A 25,585-nucleotide genomic window follows, 5' to 3' on the forward strand; every position below is an offset into this window, starting at 1 on the left:
CTAGTGATGATGTTTCTGCATCCACCACCTCCCCATCTCCTCTGTACTATTTAACTCCTGCCCAAGAGTCCCCTAACTCCATCCCGAGTTCTCGGAGTTCTCACACCTTTATATAGCAGCGCAATCACTCTTCATGTCACTTAGTTGAGGACCTGCCACTTAATTAGGTACGCTTATGATGTAATGATCTAGTTTGTACATAAACAATTACAGACCATAAATGTGCCAAATCCTAATCTTTGATAATCGTAGCCACATTCCCAATTCTATCAAATTCTATGCCGTGACTTGACCTCCATCAACCCCCAACCCCCCTCAGCCTCAGCTGTGGTTTTCTTCTCCGTACCACCCTGCCGTTTTTTGTCCCCCGCAGTGCTCCGAGTCTACTGTGCTGTGGGTTTACTGCAACTGGCCCGAAAAAATGAGGAAAAGCGAAGCACACAGAGTGGGAAAGGGTGATGCATTAACAGGAAGCAGCCAGGTGAGAGCAGGAGAAGCGCATAAAATCGCTGCACATATACCTCTGTGGTTCTATTCACCATCATCTACGGCAGCGCATACCCATGGGCCCGAGAAGGGGGGAGAGAATGGCACGGTTAGTGTATCACAGACTCACAATGGTACCGATGAAAGCTGCTTCATGGTGAGGGAGAGTCACAAAAACAAAACAAAAAAACAACAACAAACAGACCAGAACAAAACACAACCACACCACGCCACAAAACGCCACAAGAGCTCAACTGGATGGTGCATGAAGAATCTATGAGCTACAAACAGCACTGGAGACGCTTCCTCTAGTGCTAGTGTCTACAGCAAGGCTAAATCCCTAATGGAATAAGGACAGTGTTTTGAATTCTTCTCATCAAAACATCTAGATATTACATTACTATACATAGTCATTTATAATCATTATAAGAACTATTGGGAAATGCTAAACAGAGATGCGAAGCACCATCAAGTTCTAAGGACACATGATAAGCATTGAGTGTGTGATGGTGGCGGGCATGTGAAGGTCACCTTAGACTCTACGTCAGCATTGTGGTCGTTCTGGAGCAGCAGCGCCGCAGCTTTGGTGTCATCTTTGCGGGCGGCGATGTGGAGCGCAGGAAGACGTACTTTCCCTTTAGTGTCGTTCTCCAGGAGCAGAGAGACCACCTGATCATGACCCTGCTGCAGTGCTACGGCCAACGGAGTGAAGCCATCCTACACACAAACACACACCATGACACACGTAAGCAGAACAACATTCGCAGCACTTTAGGCTAATACTTAAATCTTGCATAATAAGAATCATGCATAATATTTTGGGTTATTAAAAAGAACTCTAAACTAAATCTACAATTACTATTACTGTTGTTATTATTATTACATTATTAATATTTTCATCACCTGAACCCTTGGTTCAACGATCATGACTTTAATCCAGGAGGTTTCTCCCCCCCCCCCCCCCCCAGATAACAAGGCGCTACATAATCAACTCCTAATTCGACTTCTAATTGAAAAAAAAAAAAATCAGAATGCAAACTTTTTTTTTTGTTCACTTCTTGAATCTATTTTTGCTCAGTCTGAATGATTAATTCCTGTGAAGTACTTCAAACACTTCAAGCAACTCATCTGCATAATGTGTTGTGTTGGAGTGTGCTGGCGATGATGGTGTGGAAATGGATAATACATCCTTAAGCACTGGAAGAAACACACACGCTTGTCTTACTATCCTTAGAAGGACTTTCTATTGACATACTTATTAATGCAGTTATTACTAATGCTATGCCTAGACCTAAATCTAACGCTAACCTTAAGCTCAGTAACCAAAAGGAAACCTTTTTTTTTTTTTTTTTTTTTTAATAAAAGCTGAAAATAAACACACACACACGTATATACACACACACACATGTACACAGCATGACATTCAACACCCTTGCTGTACAAATAGTCTTATAACCTTCATTACCCCTTGTGGAAATAACTGCAAGGTCAGTTGGTTTAAGGTTCTCGTATCTGACTGATGACACAACAGCACCGAGAAGATCTTAAAGCGATATGGAGTTTTACACCACAGCACTGTTCGGCTCTCGAATCTGATCGGTAATAAGGTCTTGATTAATTTAACAGCGGCTTTCTGGGATTTCACGATCGCAGAAATGAACGCAAAACCAAGCAAACGCCGGAATAATCGGAGGAGCTCGAAATTACTCAAAATGACCGCAGATTTTCTGCAGATTTCAGCCAAGACGCATCATGTGACGTCGTCAAGATGCGCGTGCAACCGAAGCCCTCTTCGAATCACGTATGTCGAACACGAGTACGGCTAAAAGGTCTCGATCTTCGTGCGATCGCAATTTCGCCAATTCAAGTAGTTTTCCGCACAAACAAACAAACAAACAAGCAAACAAACAAAACTCAGCAAGCTGCATCGCAAATTTTTGAAAAAAAAAAACTCTGCAAAGTCCTGTACAGACTGAATATTAACGCGCTTGTTTTAATATGCTGTTGTTTCTATAGTAACCATATACGAAGGGACTGGCATGGCGAATGTGTCACGATATGGTGAAGTTTCCTGTGATGCTTATTTAGCATTTATGGAAGGAAGGAGTCTCCAGTGTCGGTACTTTTGACGTTATGATTTCTTGGCGGAGTGAATTTTTTTTTCCCCCCCAGAAAGAAAAAAAGAGAGCAGGGTGAAGGAACAACTATTTACAGCTGCTATAGCGTAAGTGATAACGGGAACTAATTCGTTTTGCGCACGTGCCACGACATTAAATGTAACTATAAACGTTAAAAACGTATAAAAGTATGATATGTCGTTCTTTAATAAATAAAAATGTCATGCTTGGGAAACTGCTGTGGCGTAAAAAGGAATAAAGCTCTTCAGATGTGCTGTCACTGACAATAATCAACTTCAGGCCACTTCACACCACGAGTCCTTGATTATTTATTGCTTATGTAAGCAAGATTTAAACTGCTTCAAGTGGCATATTTAGCTTTTCTGCAGAAAATTTCTGTTGGTAAATCCAGCCTCAGTGATGTTTTTATCTGAAAAACCCATTATCTGGCTATATATATATATATATATATATATATATATATATATATATATATATATATATATATATATATATTCCCAACTGTGATGGTGAGAGGACATGTGTGTACTGTAGATATCTGCAGATACACGTATTTGTGTGTGTGTGTGGGTGTGTGAGAGAGACAGAGATTCTGTGTGTACTGTATGTACCTCTGTGGCGATGCTCTGGCTGGAGCCGTTGTCCAGCAGGAAGCGGACCACGTCCAGATGGTTCTCCTGCGCAGCCATGTAGAGTGGCGTGAAGCCGTTCTGGAAAAAAAAGCCCACTCAGTCACGTCGTGCTTCATATTTTTATCTTCCCATATACATGCATAAAGAGTAGCATATGCTTTATTAGATCGTTAATATTCGACACAAGCGAGAGTGCAGCGAGACACTGACTCTGGTGTAGTGGGTTCTGAATATTTCAGCGTGACACGCTGTTGTTCTTTCAAAAATTTGAATGCAAGATCTTTACAGTCGGTTGCCGAACTAGTCCAAATCAATGACCTTGACTTAAACTTTATAACTCTTCAGGATAGGAGTGCTGCTATTTATACTGCTTCAGTTCTGCGAATCGACAGAACCAATCACGTGTGAAAAGTGTGTGAGATCATCACCTCTCACAAGTGAATTAATGTGTGTGTGTGTGTGTGTGTCTGTGACAAGGGGAAAGAGAGATCATGCTTCTCAGGAACATTTCCAGTCATTTCTCCTGATAAAAATGAGGCTGCTGGACACTTCGGAACGTCACACTGCCTCGGGAGATCCGTCAGCTGACTCGCACCGAGTCATTTAAGGCCAAGCTGTCAGTGTTACACACCAAGCACTCATTAACCATGCCAACCACGTAGCAATGCAGCTAGTGATATGGCCCAGCCCAGCATGGAGAGATGGAGAACCTGTGTCTATATGTGAGCGTGTGCTAAAACATCACGTGGTACTTTACTTACTTACTGGCATTCATTTGTTTTTGATTGTTTATAGGAAAACTCTTTATAGGAAACTCCTCTACATTACCTGATAAAGGAACAAAGTCAAAGTCTATTTGCTAAAGAAAATTGATCTCTAAAGGAAGTGCAACCGTTAAAGGAGGGGAAAAACCTTGATGGGAATTGCACTTGTTAAATGAAAAACCTCGATAGGCAATAAACCGGCTAAATACTTTATAGGAAGTGCAGTTCTTGAAGGAAATACCTCTGCAGGGTGTGAGGTGGGAATATAGGTCTGATATATGGAGTGGTGGTAGGTGAGATTGGACTTCTGATTGGAAGGTTGTGAGTTCAATTCCCAGCACCACCAAGCTGCCACTGCCCAATGTCTTAATCACTGGTTAATGTCTTAACCCTCCATATATCAGAAGTATATTCCCACGGCCCAATGTCTTAACCACTGGTTAATGCCTTAACCCTCCATATATCAGAAGTATATTCCCATGGCCCAATGTCTTAACCACTGGTTAATGTCTTAACCCTCCATATATCAGACATATATTCCCACGGCCCAATGTCTTAACCCCCAATATATTAGGCATATATTCCCATGGCCCAATGTCTTAACCCCCCATATATTAGGCATATATTCCCACGACCCAATGTCTTAACCACTGGTTAATGTCTTAACCCTCCATATATCAGAAGTATATTCCCCTGGCCCAATGTCTTAACCACTGGTTAATGTCTTAACCCTCCATATATCAGACATATATTCCCACGGCCCAATGTCTTAACCCCCCATATATTAGGCATATATTCCCACGACCCAATGTCTTAACCACTGGTTAATGTCTTAACCCTCCATATATCAGAAGTATATTCCCCTGGCCCAATGTCTTAACCACTGGTTAATGTCTTAACCCTCCATATATCAGAAGTATATTCCCCTGGCCCAATGTCTTAACCACTGGTTAATGCCTTAACCCTTCATATATCAGAAGTATATTCCCCTGGCCCAATGTCTTAACCACTGGTTAATGTCTTAACCCCCCATATATCAGACATATATTCCCACGGCCCAATGTCTTAACCCCCAATATATTAGGCATATATTCCCATGGCCCAATGTCTTAACCACTGGTTAATGTCTTAACCCCCCATATATTAGGCATATATTCCCACGACCCAATGTCTTAACCACTGGTTAATGTCTTAACCCCCCATATATCAGGTATATTTTCCCTTCTCACACCCAGTGTTCTTGGGATAGGCTCTGGATCCACTGCAACCTTGATCAGGATAAAGTGGTTGCTCAAGATGAAGATGTTTTCGAATCGTTTGCTGGGAGCTTCTTGCTTTTGTCGGCATTTAAATTATACTGTTCCTTTCTTTTTTCATTAATAAGTTTACGCCTTCGTCAGTCAGAGGTTACTAAGAGTAATGTTGTAGGGGTGTGTAAATTATCGAAGGCGACGTGCGACGCAGTAGTATGCTCAGGCACCATCTCAATGCGGCGTGACGATGTAGCTTACAGCAGGTTATGGTCGCTGAGCTGCTGGATGTCCAGGTGGTGCTCCAAAAACGATGTAGGCTTTATAGACAATTGGAGTAGTTTTGAGGGCAAGGCTGGCCTGTTAGGCCGGGACGGTATGCATCCCACTCGGGAGCGTGCTGCTCTCATTTCTTGTAGCATAGCACAGTCTCAGAACAGGCCTAGTTAATCGCTGACAATCCAGATCCAAGGCCAGGGAGAAGACAAGCAGGCTAAACCGACCGTCTGCTAGCTAGGTTCCACAATATCGAGACTGTGTCTGTTCCCCGAGCTAAACAAAAATGCAGAAAGCTTGTTTAGTAACCTAATTAACATAAAATGTGATCATACTGGATGCACAGCCGGCATCTTTGATCTGAAGCTAGGACTGTTAATATTAGATCTCTTACATCTAAAGCACTTATTGTTAATGAAACCATCACTGAACAGGAATTTAATATAATGTGTTTAACAGAAATATGGATTAAACCAAATGAGTACATAGCATTAAACGAAGCCAGTCCTCCTGGATACAGTTATACACATCAGCCCTGAGGAGGAGGTGTCGCACTCATTTATAATGATATTACAGGCTTCACACAAAAACCTAGTCATAAATTCAACTCTTTTGAAGTTCTTTATACTAGTATAACACATGTAGCCACAAAAAATAAGTCTACCGAGTCGATTCTGCTGATTATTATTTACAGACCCCCGGGGCCATATCCTGAATTCTTTGGTGAATATGCAGATTTCATCTCAAATCTGGTTGTTTCTCTAGACAAAGCTTTAATTGTTGGTGACTTTAATATTCATTTTAATAACCCGGAAGACCCTCTAAGACCAGAGGTTGTGTCTATTCTAGATTCAGTAGGGGTCAATCAGAATGGAATAGGACCAACTCATAGTGGTGGTCACACTCTTGACCTGATCCTAACATACGGCTTAATAAAGAAAATATAGTCACACTTCTGCAGTCTGAAGCTATCTTAGACCATTATCTCATCTCGTTTAAATTGCGTACTGATCATAATATTTGCACCTTACCACGCTATTTTAGTTTTATCAATAACCCCCCAGAGATATCAACCTATGATTAGATGACATGACCGTCTGATCCCAAAGAACTCGATCAGGCGACTGAATGCTTCGAGTCAACGTTCCGCTACACGCTAGATAGGGTGGCTCCACTTACAAGAAAAATAATTAGAGAGAAAAAACTAGCACCCTGGTACAACGACCACACACCGTAAAACAGACCACTCGACAATTAGAACGTAAATGGTGTCAAACCAAATTGGTAATATTTCAAACAGCATGGAAGGAGAGCCTCCTGAACTATAGAAAACCTCTTAGTGCTGCTAGATCTCTCCACCCGAATTGAAGATAACAAAAATAATCCTAGATTCTTATTCAATACTGTAGCAAAATTAACTAGGAATAAAACCAGCACAGAAATATGCACACAATCATTATACAGCGGCGAAGATTTCCTGAATTTTTTCACTGGCAAACTTGAAAATATTAGACAAAAAATTCAGACTATTAATTTAAAACCAGAAAGTTTTATAACTAACCCTGTGGATAATAATATAGCAATATTAGATCAACGATTAGAATGTTTTACTCCCCGTAGAGAGACCAAACTAATTTCTTCAAAATCATCAAATATCAAAATTTGTACACTAGATCGGTCTCTTACCTACATGTTTCTTCAAACAGATTATTCTGGAAGTAACCGAACCCTTTGTAGAAAATAATCAGTTCTTCTCTTAGCCCTGGCTATGTACCAAAATCATTTAAACTAGCAGTGATCAAACCCCTGATTAAAAAACCTGACCTTGACCTAGACCCCTGTCAATTGTCCAGCTATAGGCCAATATCAAATGTGCCCTTTATCTCCGAGATCTTAGAAAAGGTTGTAGCACAGCAGCTACAGATGTGTTCATTAAAAATGCACGAGGGAGAGAACGTGATCCAGCAGTACGCCGCGGTACGCTGCGGTATGTCACTCGGTCAGTCAGAGCTGGCGAGTTAGGTGACCGTTAGGTGGCAGTCGTGTCACATTCTTTGAGCTAGCAAGTTGATTTCTAAAGGTGTAGTGAATATGACATTACACTACATTGAACAGTTTAACGAATCTCGATTGACAATATGTTATTGAAAAGCTAAGGCTCTGATATTTGACCACCGTTTTATTACAGTGCTAATGTTATCGTGACAGTAATTTCATAATTTCATTCAACAGTAACGGAGGCACTAGCGACCACTTTAGGAACACTGGTTCGAGCCCTGCTCTGAGCAGGCTTCAAGAAGTAAAGGAAAACCTCTGTAGGAAGTTTACTTGCGAAAGGAAAATGCTCTACAGGATGTGCACTTGCTGAAGGAAAAAACAACCCTATAGGAAATGCACTTGCTGAAGGAAAATCTACAGGAAGTGCTAAAGGTAAAACATCTATAGACAGTGTAATGCTAAATAAAAAGCCTCTGTCGGAAATGCACTTGTTAAAGGAAGCACCTTTACTGGAAGTGCGCTTTCTAAAGGAAAATCCTCCACAGGAAGTGCACTTGTTAAAGGAAAAACAACTCTATAGGAAATGCACTTGATGAAGGGAACACATCTACAGGAAGTGCACTTGCTGAAGGAAAAACAACTCTATAGGAAGTGCACTTGCTGAAGGAAACTCTACAGGAAGTGCACTTGCTAAAGGAAAAACAACTCTATGGGGAGTGCACTTGATGAAGGGAACACATCTACAGGAAGTGCACTTGCTAAAGGAAGAACAACTCTATAGGAAGTGCACTTGATGAAGGGAACACATCTACAGGAAGTGCACTTGCTAAAGGAAGAACAACTCTATAGGAAGTGCACTTGATGAAGGAAACTCTACAGGAAGTGCTAAAGGTAAAACATCTATAGACAGTGTAATGCTAAATAAAAAGCCTCTGTCTGAAGTGCACTTGTTAAAGGAAGCACCTTTACTGGAAGTGCGCTTTCTAAAGGAAAATCCTCCACAGGAAGTGCACTTGTTAAAGGAAAAACAACTCTATAGGAAATGCACTTGATGAAGGGAACACATCTACAGGAAGTGCACTTGCTGAAGGAAAAACAACTCTATAGGAAGTGCACTTGCTGAAGGAAACTCTACAGGAAGTGCACTTGCTAAAGGAAAAACAACTCTATGGGGAGTGCACTTGATGAAGGGAACACATCTACAGGAAGTGCACTTGCTAAAGGAAGAACAACTCTATAGGAAGTGCACTTGATGAAGGGAACACATCTACAGGAAGTGCACTTGCTAAAGGAAGAACAACTCTATAGGAAGTGCACTTGATGAAGGGAACACATCTACAGGATGTGCACTTGCTAAAGGAAAAACAACTCTATGGGAAGTGCACTTGATGAAGAGAACACATCTACAGGAAGTGCACTTGCTAAAGGAAGAACAACTCTATAGGAAGTGCACTTGCTGAAGGAAACTCTATAGGAAGTGCTAAAGGAAAAACATCTATATAAAGTGTGCTGCTAAATAAAAAAGTGCACTTGCTGAATAAAACACAACCATCTACACTCTACCTGTAAATCTTAGGAATGTATACTTGATAAAGAAAAAAATATCTATATGTAAAAATATAGATAAATACAGGCAAAAGCTTGATAGGAAGAGCAGTCCTCAATGGAAAAAGTAGAAATACTCTATGGGAAGTGCAGTTTCTGGAGGAAAACTCCTGCCTGTGAATGAAAACGATCCATGATGGTTCAGTTTCCTCTTTTGTACCATGCTCTTACCTGAGACTGCGCGTTGACATTGGCTCCATTATTCACCAGCTCTCTGACCACGTCAGTCTGACCAGCGAGTGAGGCTATGTGCAGAGCCGTGTTTCCTTTCTGTAGGCACAAAAACATGAGCTAAATGTTCAAATGTTCAATGAAAGTACATCAGGCTCCAAAAGAGTCCACTACCAAGGTGTATTTCACTTCATACGCTATGGAAAAACTAGTATAATTTTAGCAAGCTATATTTCTGGGGAAAAACAGATGACTCGATTCTTAACTAACATGGGTCAAGAGTTTGAGATTACTTACTGAAACCTTTCCTGAATTTCAATCCCATCCTACTCGTTAAACTCTGAAAAAGATTCAGTGATGAATGAGTTCTTTGCCTTGTCTCTCTGAGGGAAGTGTCTGTCAAATCCCCCTGTCCTTTTTACAAAAGGATCCAATTAGAACCCCTTTAAAGAACCCTTAATTAACCCCTTTCTTCTAGACATCTAGCTGTCTGTCTTTGCTTGTGCATTATAAAAGTTATCTTCATTCATCTTCAGCAACCGTTTTATCTTAGTCAAGGTCACGGTGGATCCAGAGCCTATCCCAAGAACACTGGGTGCAAGGTGGGAATACATTGGGCTTCTGATTGGAAGGTTGTGAGTTCAAGTCCCAGCACCACCAAGCTGCCACTGCTGGGATTTGAACTCATAACCTTCTGATTAGACGTCCAACGTCTTAACCACTGGTTAATGTCTTAACCCCCCATATATTCCCACCTCACACCCAGTGTTCTTGGGATAAGCTCTGGATCCACCACAATCTTGACCAGGATAAAGTGGTTGCTGAAGATGAAGATAACTTTTATAATGTGAAAACGTATAACCTATAACTGCTCAGTTGTGTAAATGAGATCAATGCTCTGGATAAGGGCATCTGCCAAATGCCATAAATGTAAATGCAAAATGGCGGGAGGGGTGCTAGTCCATCGCAGGACACCAGGCTCACACATATTCACAACTAGGTGCAATTTAGAGTAGCTAATCCACCTTCTTTTTGGGTGTTGGGTATGAACCACAGAACCCAGAGGAAACTCTCTTGGACAACGTGCAAAACTCTGCACAGACGGGTAGAAACCTAAAATCAGGATTGAACCAGGGATGCTGGAGCTGTGAGTCAGCAACACTATGCACTGCCTCATCGTGATGCCCAATTTAAAGAGGTTTTCTAGACATGTTCAAGTGCTTGTCTGGGTTCTTGTGCTGAGAAGGCTTTCATCTTTGTTCCATAGTTTATTGTCAGTAAATCCTTCTCATGCATTAGTGTCATCAGTTCCCTAATGTTCCTTTGTGATGCATAACGGGCCATGTGAACTGCACTAGTGTCAGGTGTAGAACCTTAAGAGGCAATAACTAATGCTGTTGTTCGGTGTATACATGCATTACAATGAATGGTGGCTCAATAATTAGAGAAAAAGAAGCAAACGGTATGTGACCAGGCCATTCAGGTTCCTCGATCAGCTAAGAAATGATTTTTTTTTAAAATTCATTGTTTGTTAGAAGTAAAACTGGTTTTTGATGAATGAAATGAAATGAAATGAAAGCAGTTTGTGGTAGTAAACCCAGACTGTTGGACCCTTCTGTACCGATATATCAGTGTAATAAAACTGCTGTGGTCTGCTTGCGTTCGGTCCGTTTGGGAAATGAGAGTACAGTACTGGCCAGTGTTTATTTACAAATGTGGAATTAAGCCACAGGATTTTGGCAGCCTGTGCAATATCATTGTTGTGGAAAGAGCTTTATTGGGAGACTATTTCCGCTGCTTAAAAGTGGCCTGTACGACTCTTGAAAACTGTCCATAACCTTGACTTTGGAAATTTGCCGAGGCAGCAAAGCCACGGACAGCTGAACTCATTACGCTGGCCTCCAGTAATAAATGCTCTCACTGTAATGTGTGTGTGTGTGTTTATCAGTGGGAAGTGGAATTTCCCACAGTACCCTTTGTGCCTACCTTTGTTGCCGCATCCACGGTGGCTCCAAGTTTAATAAGCTGTGCCACCATCTCTACATGGCCCTCTTTGGAGGCGAGATGAAGAGCGTTCAGGCCATTCTGGATGCACAGAGAAAGATACAAGTAGGTGAGCCTGTAAAACCTGTACTCATAATAACATATTTTGAATGTTGAACAAAGTAGCACTGAATTAATTAAACATCAAAACTACTAACTGAGCTATCAATGAGTCCATCTACCCTGATTAAACAAACTAGTGCTGTATCTCAAATCGCATACTAATGTACTATTCTAGACTGTTGATGCGTACTAACACTAAGCAGGTTTAATATTACAGTTAGTGTTTGAATTTTGAAAACCTCTTCCTTTCATGCAGGCTCGAGCGAGCGGTCAGATACGAGGCTTGTACAACACAAAGTGACCGTGTTAACATGAACTTAAACAAAGCCTCAACAGTGTTCATTCCTTCATCCGTAGTAAAGTGCCCACTATAATGATAACGAGTCTTTATTAATCGCATATACATTACAGCACAGTGAAATTCTTTTCTTCGCATATCTCAGCATGTTAGGATGTTGGGGTCAGAGCGCAGGGTCAGCTATGATACAGCACCCCTGGAGAAGAGGCCCAACAGTGGCAGCTTGGCAGTGCTGGGCCTTAAGCACCAAGTCACCACTGCCCCTTTTATTTTGTTTATATTTTGGGAAATAAAACCAACAAAATTCGTCAGAAGATACTCCAGGCACCAGTTATGAACTGGAGTGATGTAAATGAGGTTCAGGAATTCAGAATTCACACACCATGCTGACAGTGCTGGCTTTTTCTTTTTCTTTTGTGCGCATTTTCCGGTGTTTCTGGGTGCAAAAAAATACTTTAAAAAAAAAAAGACGTTTATATGGCCGAATGTATGTGGATGCCTGACCTTCCTCTAACATTTGCCACAAAGCTGGTGGCACATAATTGTGTAGAATGTCTTTGTATGCTGTAGTTTAAAAAAAAAAAAATCAGGCCCAAACTTGTTCCAGCATGACGATACCCCTGTGCACAAAGCGAGCTCCATGAAGACATGGTTTGCCAACGTTGGATTGGAAGAACTCGAGTGTCCTGCACAGAGCCCTAACCACAACCTCACTGAACATCTCTGGGATGAACTGGAACACCAAATGTGCACCAGGCCTCCTCACCAAACATCAGCCTGACCGCATTAATGCTCTTGTGGCTGAATGAACACAAATCCCCACAGCCACGCTCCAAAATCTAGTGGAAAACCTTCCCGGAAGACTGGAGGTTATTATAACAGCAAAGGGGTAACAACTCCATATTGGCATATTAATTAATAGATTGGAATACATTGTTCAACAAGCACATGGATGCCATGGTCAGAAATCCACATACTTTTGGCCATATAGAGTACACATTTTGTATTTTCTAGGAATATAAGACAGGCATTTAAAAAAAAAACTGTGTTATCACAGAGTCTTCCTGTTTGTTTGCTGCGTTCTGGTTTTCTCTTGGTTCAGATCCACATCTCTAGATCACTGCTTTACACATAGTTCCTCACAGCTCCGGTTCTTAGTTTCTTAGCCATAGTTCATAATACATGCTATGTGTTTTAATCCTACTGAAATGTAGCAAAGTTGTACTCATGTACTCTGTGGTGAAAAACATCCTAAATGTAATTACTAGGCTGGAGAAGAAGCGCTATACCCTGTGGCAAGAATTTAACCTGCACTAGAGGATAGAAAACCTAAAAATCTGACCAGACATCTCATTTCCATGCACACTGTTCGTTACTATCTGATATGTCTGTTGTTATCACTTTACGATCTGAAAGTTGATCACAGTGGGTTTCAAAAGACAAAAACAGGAATATAAAGACAAGGAAGGCATATTTTTAGCTCGTGAAATGCTGTCTTTTGATGCAGTTTGCAGAAAGCCACACCACAAGCTTCATGGTAAAACCAGCATGGCAATATTGAAGTGGCAAGATCTGTCATCTGACACGAGATGTGTCGTTATAGGAAAATAATCAGCGGCAGGGTGGTGTGATGGTGTGAAGTTGATTATTTTCATAACAGTGTTTAGTTGTCTTATAGCAAGACAATTTGCCAATAAGTCGATTTTGATTCATTAAAGAACGACCCCTTCTTATGATTTATCTGTTTCTAGTTACATTTAATGCTATGGAGCATTTGTGGTTTTTACCGAGAAACTTCTCCTGTGTCTGAAAACTTAAGTTACACTTACGTTACGTTAAACTTCAGTTACAAAGCATGGGTACTTGACTACAATGTACTAGAAGGAGTACTAGACTCCTTCCAAATATGCTAAATAAACATCTCACAGAAAGCTATAGAAATTATAACGTATTAGAACAGCCGGAATTACTCTCAGCTGTACTGGTAAACGTTTTAATTAACACCTTCTGACTAATCAGAATCACACTCAACAGTGCTGTAATATATAATAGCTCAAGTAATAATAAGTTACTTGATTTAAAACAGTAGAGAAATAACCACTTCACTACCGTAGCTAGTTAAACTAGAGATTCGAGGCTAAACTCTAAGACACAATCACCTACTGCATGGCAAGTTTGTACGACAACAATGTCTAATGTTTACAGTTATACATGTCAGAAATAGATTTTTTTCTCAATGTTAACGTTTTTTTTTTAAATTATATCATAATGGCATCATGGAAATGATTTTTTTTTTCTAAAGAAGTATTTAGAAAAACGTTACTGAGGACAGCCATTCTAAATTTATTTATGTCAGAACTAAGTGGTTTTATTCCAATCTCTTGAAACTATTAGGCCTCCCAAAATTTAAACCACCCACTTAAAAGTACAGGTATATCTGACAAGTTTGCTTCCTGTTCACTTCAGATGCTACTCACCACCTCAGTCCGTTTGTTTTGGCTGAAAACTTGTCTCTTCAGACAAAACAAACTAAACTAAACAGCCACCGCTGCCCTGCCCCTAGTATATAGTTAGACAAATGAATAAATGTTAGTCTAACTTTGTGTCGTCTGGTTTTTGATCAGTTTTGACTGGTCTTAGCCCGAGTTTGGATTTGTCAGTCTACGCCATACGGCAAATTTTAGCCAACATCTGAATAAAGAGACTTTGAGCATACAGTACTGTGCAAAAGTCTTAGGCACATGCAAAGAAATGCTGTAAGGCAAAAATGCCTTCAAACATAATGAAACGAAATGTTTCTACCTGGAAACGTACTATAAAGAGCCGTCAACAGTAATAAACTTTAAAAAAAAAACAAACAACAAAAACAACAATATTTGGTGTGACAATGCTATTTTCTTTTTGCATATTTGTGCTAATATATAATATTATATTTTTATATATATAATATTATTATATTATACAATAATATTATATTATATAAATTATATATATATATATGTTTAGGTTTTTTTTGTGTCTGAAAAGTGGTGTTTTATATAATTTGGTGCTTTTGCAGTTTGCTTGACATACAAACAATTTTCCGTAACATTTCATTTTGTGTTGGAAAACCCATGTTTTTGGAAATCCATCCATCCATCGATTTTCCATACCGCTTCACACACACACACACACACACACACACACCATGGACATTTCTGGAAATGCCAATGAGCCTACAGCGCATGTCTTTGGACTGGGGGAGGAAACCGGAGTATCCGGATCCCCTGAAGCACGGGAAGAACGTGCAAGCTCTGCGCACACAGGGCGGCGGTGGGATTCAAACCCCAATATAAATGTTTTTGTACTGACTCAATAATGCTTAAGAACTAAGCCTCTGTAACAAAATCTGTGCTAAAAAAATAATTATAAAATAAAAAACATGTCGAAGATTTTTGCCCAGTATATCCTGTTCACATTCGGGTACTGTTTTGTTGACTTCCAATCTGCACATGCATCCTAAACTACGAGACATTGCCTGAAGTTTGTCCCTCTACTAGCTGTGACTGTTAGCTTAAGAAATATATACTACGTTACATATGTGTAGAAATAAAATGGCTTTGTAAATTGTTCTATTCTGTGAATACAAACACTCAGCTAGTGGCTAACTCATGCCAAATTCCCTTTCATACGTCACACTTCGGCACGGCTTGAGTGCTGTAAGCAAACTCGAACTGACCTGGTTGCAGATGTTGATCTCGACCCCAGACTTCAGGTAATCGAGGGCTTTCTCGAGGTTTCCAGCCCGGGCCGCTCGCAGATAACTGGCATTGGTGTCAGTCTGCAAAACACGGATAACATTCCAACTTAGAGAAGGTCATTTCTAATACAAAAACATATACAGTACAGTTAGCCCAAAATCCTGACATGCCTGGAAGTATGAGATTTCTGCGTAAATTGTATGTATTTCACGTCAACGTTTACTCATATTATTTGATTAACTGATGACAAGGTCCCCGTCGCTGTCTGCTGATGTAATAGAGTAAATGCATAAATCACACAAACGTATATAGGTATAGGTTTGTACTTGGGGACATCGTAAGTTTTCCATACATTCTACTCCACTCAGTTTACTTCCACGGGCCCTCTGGTGCTTGTTAAAGAGGCTGTCTGACATTTGTAATAAACTGGAGCAGTGAGAGCTGGAAGATTTATGTGAGCGAAGCAATGGAAGCGGAGTACTGTAGAAATGTCACTGCAGAAAAAAAAAAGAATGGATGGAAGGAATTATGTCTGGGTTTTTACAGGGGGATTTCCACTGCAATGAGACAAACAAATGCACTGCAGCTAGCAAAGATGAGCCCACACCCACACTGTGTGGGGGGGAAAAAATATACAAGACTTTCCAGGCTGCTACAATCCAGTGCATTAGTGGAAGATGATGCTCATATTGCATCAGGACAAGTTTAGTTTGTGTGTCAGCCTCGCAGGTAAAGCTCTGTACTAGAGACTGAGAATGTTGTGAGTGCAGATTCAAGATCTGTTTTGTTTTCGGTTAGATATTGTGTTCTGGCTCACTAGAATAAAAGAATTCGCCGAAAGACTGAATAAGGGAATGTCATCTTTTGGCTGGAAAAAAAAACAAAAACATTTTGATGTTTGACTCAGCCTCATATTTCCTATGTACAGCCTTGGTCTTGTTCTCCACAGCTACAATAGTGTTTACATTGTGGAGTGTGTAATAGAGTGCTGCGAAAATCAGTCCTAAAACCTGGAAATGAGTTAGCATTTTTGCACTTCCGGGTCCATCGTCCTGAAATCAATGGGTTTTTTGAATGGGTTTCTGGATAAATGCCTGAAATAAGGTCTGTGGTTAACACTAGCTCAAGATATTTTCACGTTTTATTCTACTACATAAAATATATCAGTTATACCCTACTCGTGATTTTGTTCAGCTTGTACGTGTCTTGAAAAAGGAGGTTGCTAACAAGTGGCTAAATGGGACTCTGGGAGGTAGCTGGGGACATTAAATGTACTGTAATCACGCCAAATAGGAAAAATCATCTACTACAGCCTCGTTTCTCATTTCTACAGACAAATTTCCAACTTATTATTTTCCAATTGTACTGTTTTTGGGGTTTGTTTGTTTGTTTGTTTGTTTTAAATCATAGTGCTATAAATTCAATCGTAGGCTTAGTGGTGGTGACGTTGAAGTCATTCGACCATGGTGTAGTTTGTTTACAGCCTTACTTTCTACTTTCTATCTGGCGATTGTATTTAGGCTTCAAAATTCATAAATGGTGTGTTCATTTGAGATTATCTTGATGAACAAAACGTGTAAGAATCATAAACTGTTGGACACAGAGCTTATTTTCTGCAATAATCCAAAAGCCAATGAAAAAATCCTATTGGCTTTTTGTCGAGGGAATCAGGGTGATGCTAACTTCCGGGTTGGCCTACAAAAATACGCCATTTTGCAGCACTCTATAGAAGCCCAATGAGAAAAATGAATGTGTCCTAACAGAGTATGGTCTGTGGTCTAGCATTATTTGACCTTTCCTAATTCTTTCCTGGTGGTTCAGTACTTAAGGTGCTGGAACTATACGGCACTCCATGGTTAACTTATGTTAAATCCTGCCATATGCAAGGAGGAACATTTGATTGTACTCTATACTGTAAATAAGAAATAACACACAATAGACCGTGCTGTTACATGAAAACAGTGCAGGCCAGGATGATGGGATGTCCACTACCCTCCTGAAGTGCATTATTTTTGTCTAGCCGGACGGTCTGGAGTGTGTTATTTCGCTTATATCACAGCAATTTGCCAATGAATATTTATTAATGAATGACACATTAAGTATTTGAACTATTTATGGTTAGATAATTGTTATACAGTTTATTCTTGTTAGGATTTTTCCTAACAAAAAAACTTCACCACATCAACAATTATAAGAATTACTTTGTTAAACAGCAACCTGTTTTTCAGTCCCATTTATAATTAGACTTTTTAGTTTCTTTGGAGCATCTGCCATGCAAGCCCCTGTGTATGAGCAGATACTATAAAAACACTAATGTATTAGAACGAGCACATTAATAATAACCTATTGACAGGCGGCGGAGACCATGACAGTTTCAGGTTAAGATTCTTTATTTTAACAATGGAAAAACAAACCCAAAAATGAAGAGCTGAATCAAAGTTAAGAAAGAAAGTCAAGCGATGTGCAAACAGACTTACTTGGGCAAGAGACAAAGACATAAACCAGGAACTAGAAACGTAGTCGTGACCATAAACACAATAGCGAAGAATCATAAGGATTGGTATAGACCGGTACGTGATACTGAGCGTATAATTCAAAATGTACTGATGGAATGAGTCTCCTAATATACTGTGTGAATGTAGTCCAGGTGTGTACAGTCGGAATGAGGGTGAGAGTTTGTAGATCCATGTTCGTAGGCCGGTCTGTGTTACCTGCATTGACTTGACACCTATCATTCGTTACAGCCAGAACTACTTGTGTTGTTATATGAAAATAATACACACTTACTGACCAATCAGATTCAAACATTCAACCGCACTCTGGTATAAATGTGTATATTAGAGATGGACAAATAATAACTGCATTAACTAACCCACCAAACACATTAAAGCCCAGTCCTATGTTATGCTCGTCCAAGAGTCCAATTAACTACTAATGTTTTTGGTGATGAATGTCTTGGGCTAACATTTCCGCAATGAGCTGTGTTGTTCTCTCAGTCAGTCAGCACATTTAAAAACATCATCTGAATCTGGCTAGTGTCTTCATTTTCACTCGATGAAGTTTCACAGATGCCTGTGACTGTTGTATACATTTAAACCTGATTAATTTTCTATAACAGCAGTTCTGACAGTAATGTCGGCTGTGAAGCAAATCACAGGTTTATATGAATGCACTCATTGTAATACTTTATTGTTTCGTTGGGGACGTGGTGGCTTGACGGTTAAGGCTCTGGGTTACTGATCGGAAGGTCGGGGGGTTCAAGCCCCCAGCACTGCCTAGCTGCCACTGTTGGGCCCTTGAGCAAGGCCCTTAACCCTCTCTGCTCCAGGGGAGCCGTATCATGGCTGACCCTGCGCTCCGACCCCTACTTCCTAACACGCTGGGATATGCGAAGAAAAAGAATTTCACTGTGCTGTAATGTATATGTGATTAATAAAAGTCTCATTATCATTACACTAACACTTTACACGAGGACTTGGCCGGTGGCCGCTCCACATAAACGGATTTAAATATCGTCTGTATAATAAGGAGATTTTTGCTTGGTATTTTTGCTGTAACTTGAAGTTTTCCGACACAGGAGTGATCAGGATCGATTAAGTAGCGTTGTTTTGTCTTCAAGATAGAAGAAAGGAAAGACTGATGAGGGGACGACTGCTGTAATGTAAACGACAACATGGAACTTGTTTCAAACGTAACTGTTAGCTTCTTTAATGAATAAAAATGAGTGATCATTGGGAAACTGAAGAATAAAACATGATGGCATGGACTCAAAGGAAAATAAGAGGCTGCACAACACCACTCCATCAGTAACTATTTTCCTAAACAACACATCCCACAGTGTTTTATTCTTTCCATATACAGTACTACATATACTGTTGTTATATACTTGTTGTTTTTATGCTATACCATCACACCAGTATATCATCACACAGCATGTTCGAGTCAAACGAGCTGAATTTGAAGCTTTCCGTATTGCGGCCTGACATTTTAAAATGGTACCGATTACTTTTTTTTTTCCCCACGCACAAAATGTGAGGATAAAAGGCATATCATCCGTTCATTACTGCCATTCTGGGAGCTTAAAAATATGGCAGGAATGACATAAACAACTGCAGCGGTGCACATGACTGTCCTTTGGTAAAAGTACTGCGAGCTCAGGGCGTGTTTTTGTGAGAGCAGTCGATGCTCGAATGCTCGTTTCTGCATTGGGAACATTCTTTCCATTGCTGTACAGAGAGGATCCACAAGGGTCGGGACTGTGAAGGTGTGGCCTGCCGAAAGCCAGACAAACAAGCGAGTCAGCATGTACACACACAGAAAGAGAAGGTTGGGGTGGGGGTCCGTTGTTGCTGCAGTGCTCTGACAGAGTAAAGATTTCCGACACACCCAATCACACATGAACACACACACACACACACACACACACACTACGACACTTTGCACCATGTGCGCTAGTATATTAACCCAACTGTTCCTATGTATTAATATGTCAGTTCATATGGAACAATACATTTGTTTTGTTTGCCTTCGAAAATATATATATATATATATATATATATATATATATATATATATATATATATAAAGAGCATGTTTTCCAATTCTATATTTGGACATAACTAAAGCAGAAATAAAATCCGGTTCAAATTCACGGTTTGATTCTAAAACATTCAAACTGTCTAATTTAAAGCTTAAATACTGTATATATTCATTTCTACTCAAATCCATCAATTAAACACTGCTCAGTCCTACGTCGTTCCTTTTGCATTGTACAGTGAAGGATAGTCCTCTGCAGTGTGTGGGTGTTTTCCCTTAAATCTAACATACTGCCTCTCTCTCTCTCTCTCTCTCTCTCTCTCTCTCTCGTTCTCTATGACTAGGCTCATTCTTATCCTTTAGGGAAAAAAGACTAAACGTATGTGTCTGAAGATCTTTTCCCCTATGGCCAAATTCACTCTTCTTAGCCCCAATCATGCAAATGGTGTATTGATTTCACTCCCAACGAGCCATATGAGGACATATGAGACGATAACAAAACAGATTTCTCCTCTGCGATAAAGCCTGGATACAGGAATAATGGCTACTATGAGGCTTGTGTGTAGATTCTGAATACAAGACATGCTTCATTTTTGCGATATATATATATATATATATATAGTTTGAGGCATGTACAATCATAAATATTGTGTAGTGTGTGTGAGGTAGGTCAGTCTACTGATGCTTCATCAGACTAGAGTGGTAAAATTGACGTTGCTTTATGGCAACCTGATTCCATTAGGGCAGGGGTGTCCAATCTTATCCGGAAAGGGCCGGTGTGGGTGCAGGTTTTCATTCCGATCAAGCAGGAGCCACACCTGATTCCCCCTGTTTGATCAGTTGAACTTGGCTTTCAATAGATGCAGGTTTGGCTTCTGCTTGGATGGAATGAAACCTGCACCCACACCGGCCCTTTCCGGATAGGATTGAACGCCGCTGCATTAGAGGTTAGCAGGAATTCGAACAAATCAGATTTGTGCAGTTGGACGAACTGTGTAGCAATGCTTTCTGTGATATGCATGTATTATTATACATGAAGAACTTTTCAAAGCACTGATTTTAGGCTTATACACTGAGTTGCCAATTTATTAAGCACTTCAGAGGTGTACTAAATAAATTAGAAAAGCACCATACTGTATAATGTCTATATATATATATATATTAGAGATGCACCAAATGTTCTTCAACCGAAATTATTCGGCCAAAAATAGCAAAAAAAGCATTTTCGGTGTTTGGCCGAATAAATGAAAATGCAGAATAAATTTGACCGAACAATGACGTGTTTGATGACGCGACCAAATAGCCTAGAAACCAGAGTGAGACGCGCGAATGTCACGAGCTACGTGCACGAGCTACGTGCGCTTTGGATGTTTACTTTTTTGTTTCTGTTCCGGAGTATTCTGTCACGTCGCGAGACGTAAGGGAGTAGAGTACGGAAGCAGGTAAGGACGTATTTATTTAAGGGCAGGCAGACAAATCGTAATCCAAAAAACGTAGTCAAGACAGGCATAGGGTCGGGCGATCGGCAAACAGGCGTAAACGGGGCAAAGCAGGAATCAAAGTCACGGTCACAGAAAACAGGGTCACAACACAAAACAAGAAACATGAACTAGTACTATGGACTGGGAGCGGAAAAAACCAGCGGAGACTAAATGAACTAATCTATAGTTTAAACTAACTAAATCTATCAAGGAACATAACATTAACAACGTATCTAACTATACTATATCCACTATAATACTCCGCGAGGTGTACAGGGACGCGAGCGGTGTATATCCCCAATATAATCAGCCGTATAGAACCCAATAGAACCATTTTCTGCACTCTTGTCAATGCACTTTTTAATGCACTTTTTAGTTGTAGGCTTCAGAGTGTTCCATTCTTTCAGCAGTCAGTTATAGGCCTAACATCGGCTATTCAAGGGGGGCTCAAAGATGACCGCATCCAAATATTTTTATTTTACTCATTTATTTATTTAAAGTTATATTGTGCCTTGTTGGTAGCCTATGCCTGCTGGAATGAAAAAAAATGTTCAGTGTTAAATAAATATTTAGAAATTGTAGTTTTTGTAATTGATTTTTTTCTTTGAGAAGCAAGACAAAATAGTAAAAAGCACATTTTGACTATTTAACTTATGCAGTGGTGAAAAAAATGGCAAAATAAATGGAAAAAACGTGAAAAAAAAAAAAAACGTGTTCGGCCTTCGGCTTTCGGCCAAGTTTTTCATTATATTCGTTTTCGGCTTCGGCCAAGAATTTTAATTTCGGTGCATCTCTAATATATATTATCAGGTTCAACATATTTCATTCAACACTGCCTCACACACACGTTTTTTTATTTTTATTGGGGAATATCTAGAATATAAGTAATGGCCACTTTGGAAAGGAACTTAAACACAGAGATAACGCTGTTAACTGACACGCTACATACAATCACAGCAGACTCAGATAACAGGGAGCCTGCACTTGCTCACGGAACATAGTTTGAGAATTCAGGAGCTCCATTTGCACACACACACACACACACACACACACACAAACAAACACACACACCGTTTACTTTATTTTACTGTCTCCGAAAAATATCACATGTTGTAAAAGAAACGGTCGTGAGATCAGTTGGCAGTAATGTGACACACTAGTGTCACATAATAATATGCTTATTATGTAAAGCTTAAGGATGTCTTTGTTTATGCGACCTCATTTTTACGAAGTAAGCAGAACGTAGTATATATATATATATATATATATATATATATATATATATATATATATATACTTTTAATCGCAGGTCTATCGTTAGAGCATCTTCATTGCATAATCTGATATGATTTTATTGGAATCATCTCATAAGGAGTGATAAGTAATCATCTTAAAAGTCAACTCTTATCATACAGTCTTTAGATAAGCTATACTATACTGTACTATATGAATACTATAACTGCATGCTGAAACCTGATCACCACACCCATGTGTGCGTTTTCTCCAAACTGTTGCCACAAAGTTGGAAGGACACAATCGTACAGGATGGCTTTGTACGCTTTAACTTTACAAGAGGCCCGAGTTCAAGCATGACAGTGCCGTTGTTCACAAAGTGAGGTACATGTAGACGTGGGTTACCAAGGAGAGTATGGGAAACCTTGGCCTCAACAAACACCTGACTGCTGACTGCACCTCAGACCTCCTCACCCGTCATCAGTGTCTGACCTCACTAATGCTCTTGTGGATGAAAGAGCACAAATCCCCATAACCACACTCCAAAATCTAGTGGAAAGCCATTTTCTAGAAGAAGTCTGGAGGTTATTATAGCAACAAATCTGGAATGGGATGTTCAAAAAGCAAATATGGGTGTGATGGGCAGGCGTCCATAAACTTGTGTCTTAAAAAGTTACTAAAAATGTATTTAACAAAGACGCATCCAAAGTGATGTACAGTAGTTTAACGTAACTGAGTATACATGATGTTAAGTAAGTACTGTATTTAGTACTGTAATTAGCCTCTCTAGGCAAATTATTATGTTCTACGCTGAATTGTAGTCTCTCAGACATGGCGAATAAACCAATCTTCTTACGATCAAACCATCTAAATATTGTAATCATCTTAGAGGATAATAAATTGCTAAACACTTACTGAATATACCGAAAGTCTGAAGAAAACTAACACTAAGTCAGCACTACAAAAATAATATTACAGCTGTCAACCCAGCTGAAATGTTTACTTTAGCACTAAAACTTTTTTGGCTTCAACAATACTCAATATTTTAATATTTTTAAGATACCGGTTATATATGTATGTTAAGACAAACGTTTCCATATCATTAGCCCGTATGCAACTGAGACAACTTAAGAACATCGTGTAGCAAACCATTATCACAGCAGACGTTTTCAAAACAATGCAAGAATGTTATTTTATATCGTCTCACTGCGCTGTTGAATTCTCAAATCTGATTGGTCAGAAGGTGTTGACTAATTTTGTATAGCAGCACGGCTCGGACAGTAGCGTCAAATCAGAGGCTTCGCTCATTCTACAGTTATTCTACAGGAAGACGTTATTGTGCCTATCATAGCAGCTTACACAAGGAATTGCACAGCGAACGTTCCATGCAAACAGATTCCAAACGTGTGTCATCACTGACGTGGTGATCATTTTCTGTGAGGAGATGTTTATTTATCATTTTTAGAAGGCGTTTTCAGTGTCGGAAGTAAAAACTTTTCCATTTCCCGACACAGGGAGGTCTTGAGAATGAAAGGCTTTGCGGGGTTTCTTGGTTAGCTTTTTTTTTTTCTGCATTTTCTTTGGTCTTATTAAAGTTAATAAGTTATTCAAAAGAGTGGAAAAAAAAAGACAAGGAATGACTCTAAACATTCCCAGATGTTTTTATTTTTTTGGGAATGTTAGGATTAATGTGCCTACAAGAACAAATTATAAATGCTATGGGGGGGCTAACCTAAAATTGTTAACTGGAGGGATTCGTACACCAAACTGATAAGTATAACATGCATGATCATGATAGCAAATTGTTATTTTTGTCATGAACCAAGAGTAAAAACCATTGGACACATCTCTGCACTGGTGCAAAGTTAACCCGTACTCAATGTTTGTGAGTACACATCCTAAAGGTCGTAAGCCCTGTAATATACTGTAACATGCTGCACTTTACTCACCATTAATGCGCAAATTTATAACAAAATATGACACAAAATACAGCTATTCCACATCACAACTCTCCAGAGGATCTTTCAAGAGTCAACTAAAGCATAACTTGTTTCATTGTACCCAAGGTCGTGTAGTTACATTTCTTTTCAGCAGCACTATCACGCTCCTCTACCATGCCAGTATTTGAAACACAACCCCAATCCGCCAATGCAGTAGCCTGTCGCAGTCATGCCTCATTCCCGTAAATGCCATCAACGATACACACGCTTAACGTTCTGTCCTTGTGCACTCTGATCATGCTAAACATCCACTGACCCTCCCTAGCTCATATTGCTCCACTCAGACACATTAGCAGCACACGACCTAAGTGTGGTGGTGCACTAAAAGACGTTTTAAAAGTTCACTTACTAGCACTTGGCACTCTGCTTCCTCTTCCACAGCCATATTGCCTCCAGTCCAATGTGCAACCTGAGTATTCGATTATCTAGCCCTGGAAGCTAGAGCTACGGTTGAGGGGCATTATGGAGACGCTAAAAATACACGACCTAACAAGGCAAGGCACACAAGGAAAAGGCTAATCAGTTTGTAGGCTATTTTGCTGATTCCCTGTCCCATCGCAGAAGCACCTCCTCTCTCATCCTTCTGTCCTTGTCCTCAGTAGGATGCTAGCTCAGCTAACCTCCTCCCAGCCGCACATCTCAGGCTCAGCTATGTCCGTGTGTCCTCTGCCCTCACACTTACCATATTTGTAGGCGCTAGCAACTTCTGTCCTGGATGAGTGTAACCATGATCAGGACTGAAATAGCAGCAGGGGGAAGTGGTGGCTCTGCTCAGGCTCTGTATGCCGGCAGGCCTCCCACACTGGGATCTGTCCAGCACGGGGCTTATTGTCAACCTGCTTATCAGCTCTTTTTCAATTCCCCCTCCCCC

At 40.1% G+C, this 25,585-nt stretch overlaps 1 protein-coding gene across 1 annotated transcript in view; it reads right to left on the reverse strand.

Annotated features, from left to right (window-relative positions):
- The window catches only part of ank3b (ankyrin 3b), a 124,311-nt gene that overhangs the window by 74,983 nt on the left and 23,743 nt on the right, over positions 1-25,585 (reverse strand). Inside the window, exons 2-7 of the mRNA XM_053639734.1 lie at positions 15,443-15,544; positions 11,307-11,405; positions 9,321-9,419; positions 3,236-3,334; positions 1,018-1,203; positions 522-545 (exon numbers count right to left, since the gene is read on the reverse strand). Coding sequence (XP_053495709.1) covers positions 522-545; positions 1,018-1,203; positions 3,236-3,334; positions 9,321-9,419; positions 11,307-11,405; positions 15,443-15,544 — 609 coding nt within the window. The remainder of the gene's footprint in view (positions 1-521; positions 546-1,017; positions 1,204-3,235; positions 3,335-9,320; positions 9,420-11,306; positions 11,406-15,442; positions 15,545-25,585) is intronic.

The sequence above is a fragment of the Ictalurus furcatus genome, chromosome 13 (assembly GCF_023375685.1).
Source record: "Ictalurus furcatus strain D&B chromosome 13, Billie_1.0, whole genome shotgun sequence".
Taxonomy (NCBI): domain Eukaryota; kingdom Metazoa; phylum Chordata; class Actinopteri; order Siluriformes; family Ictaluridae; genus Ictalurus; species Ictalurus furcatus.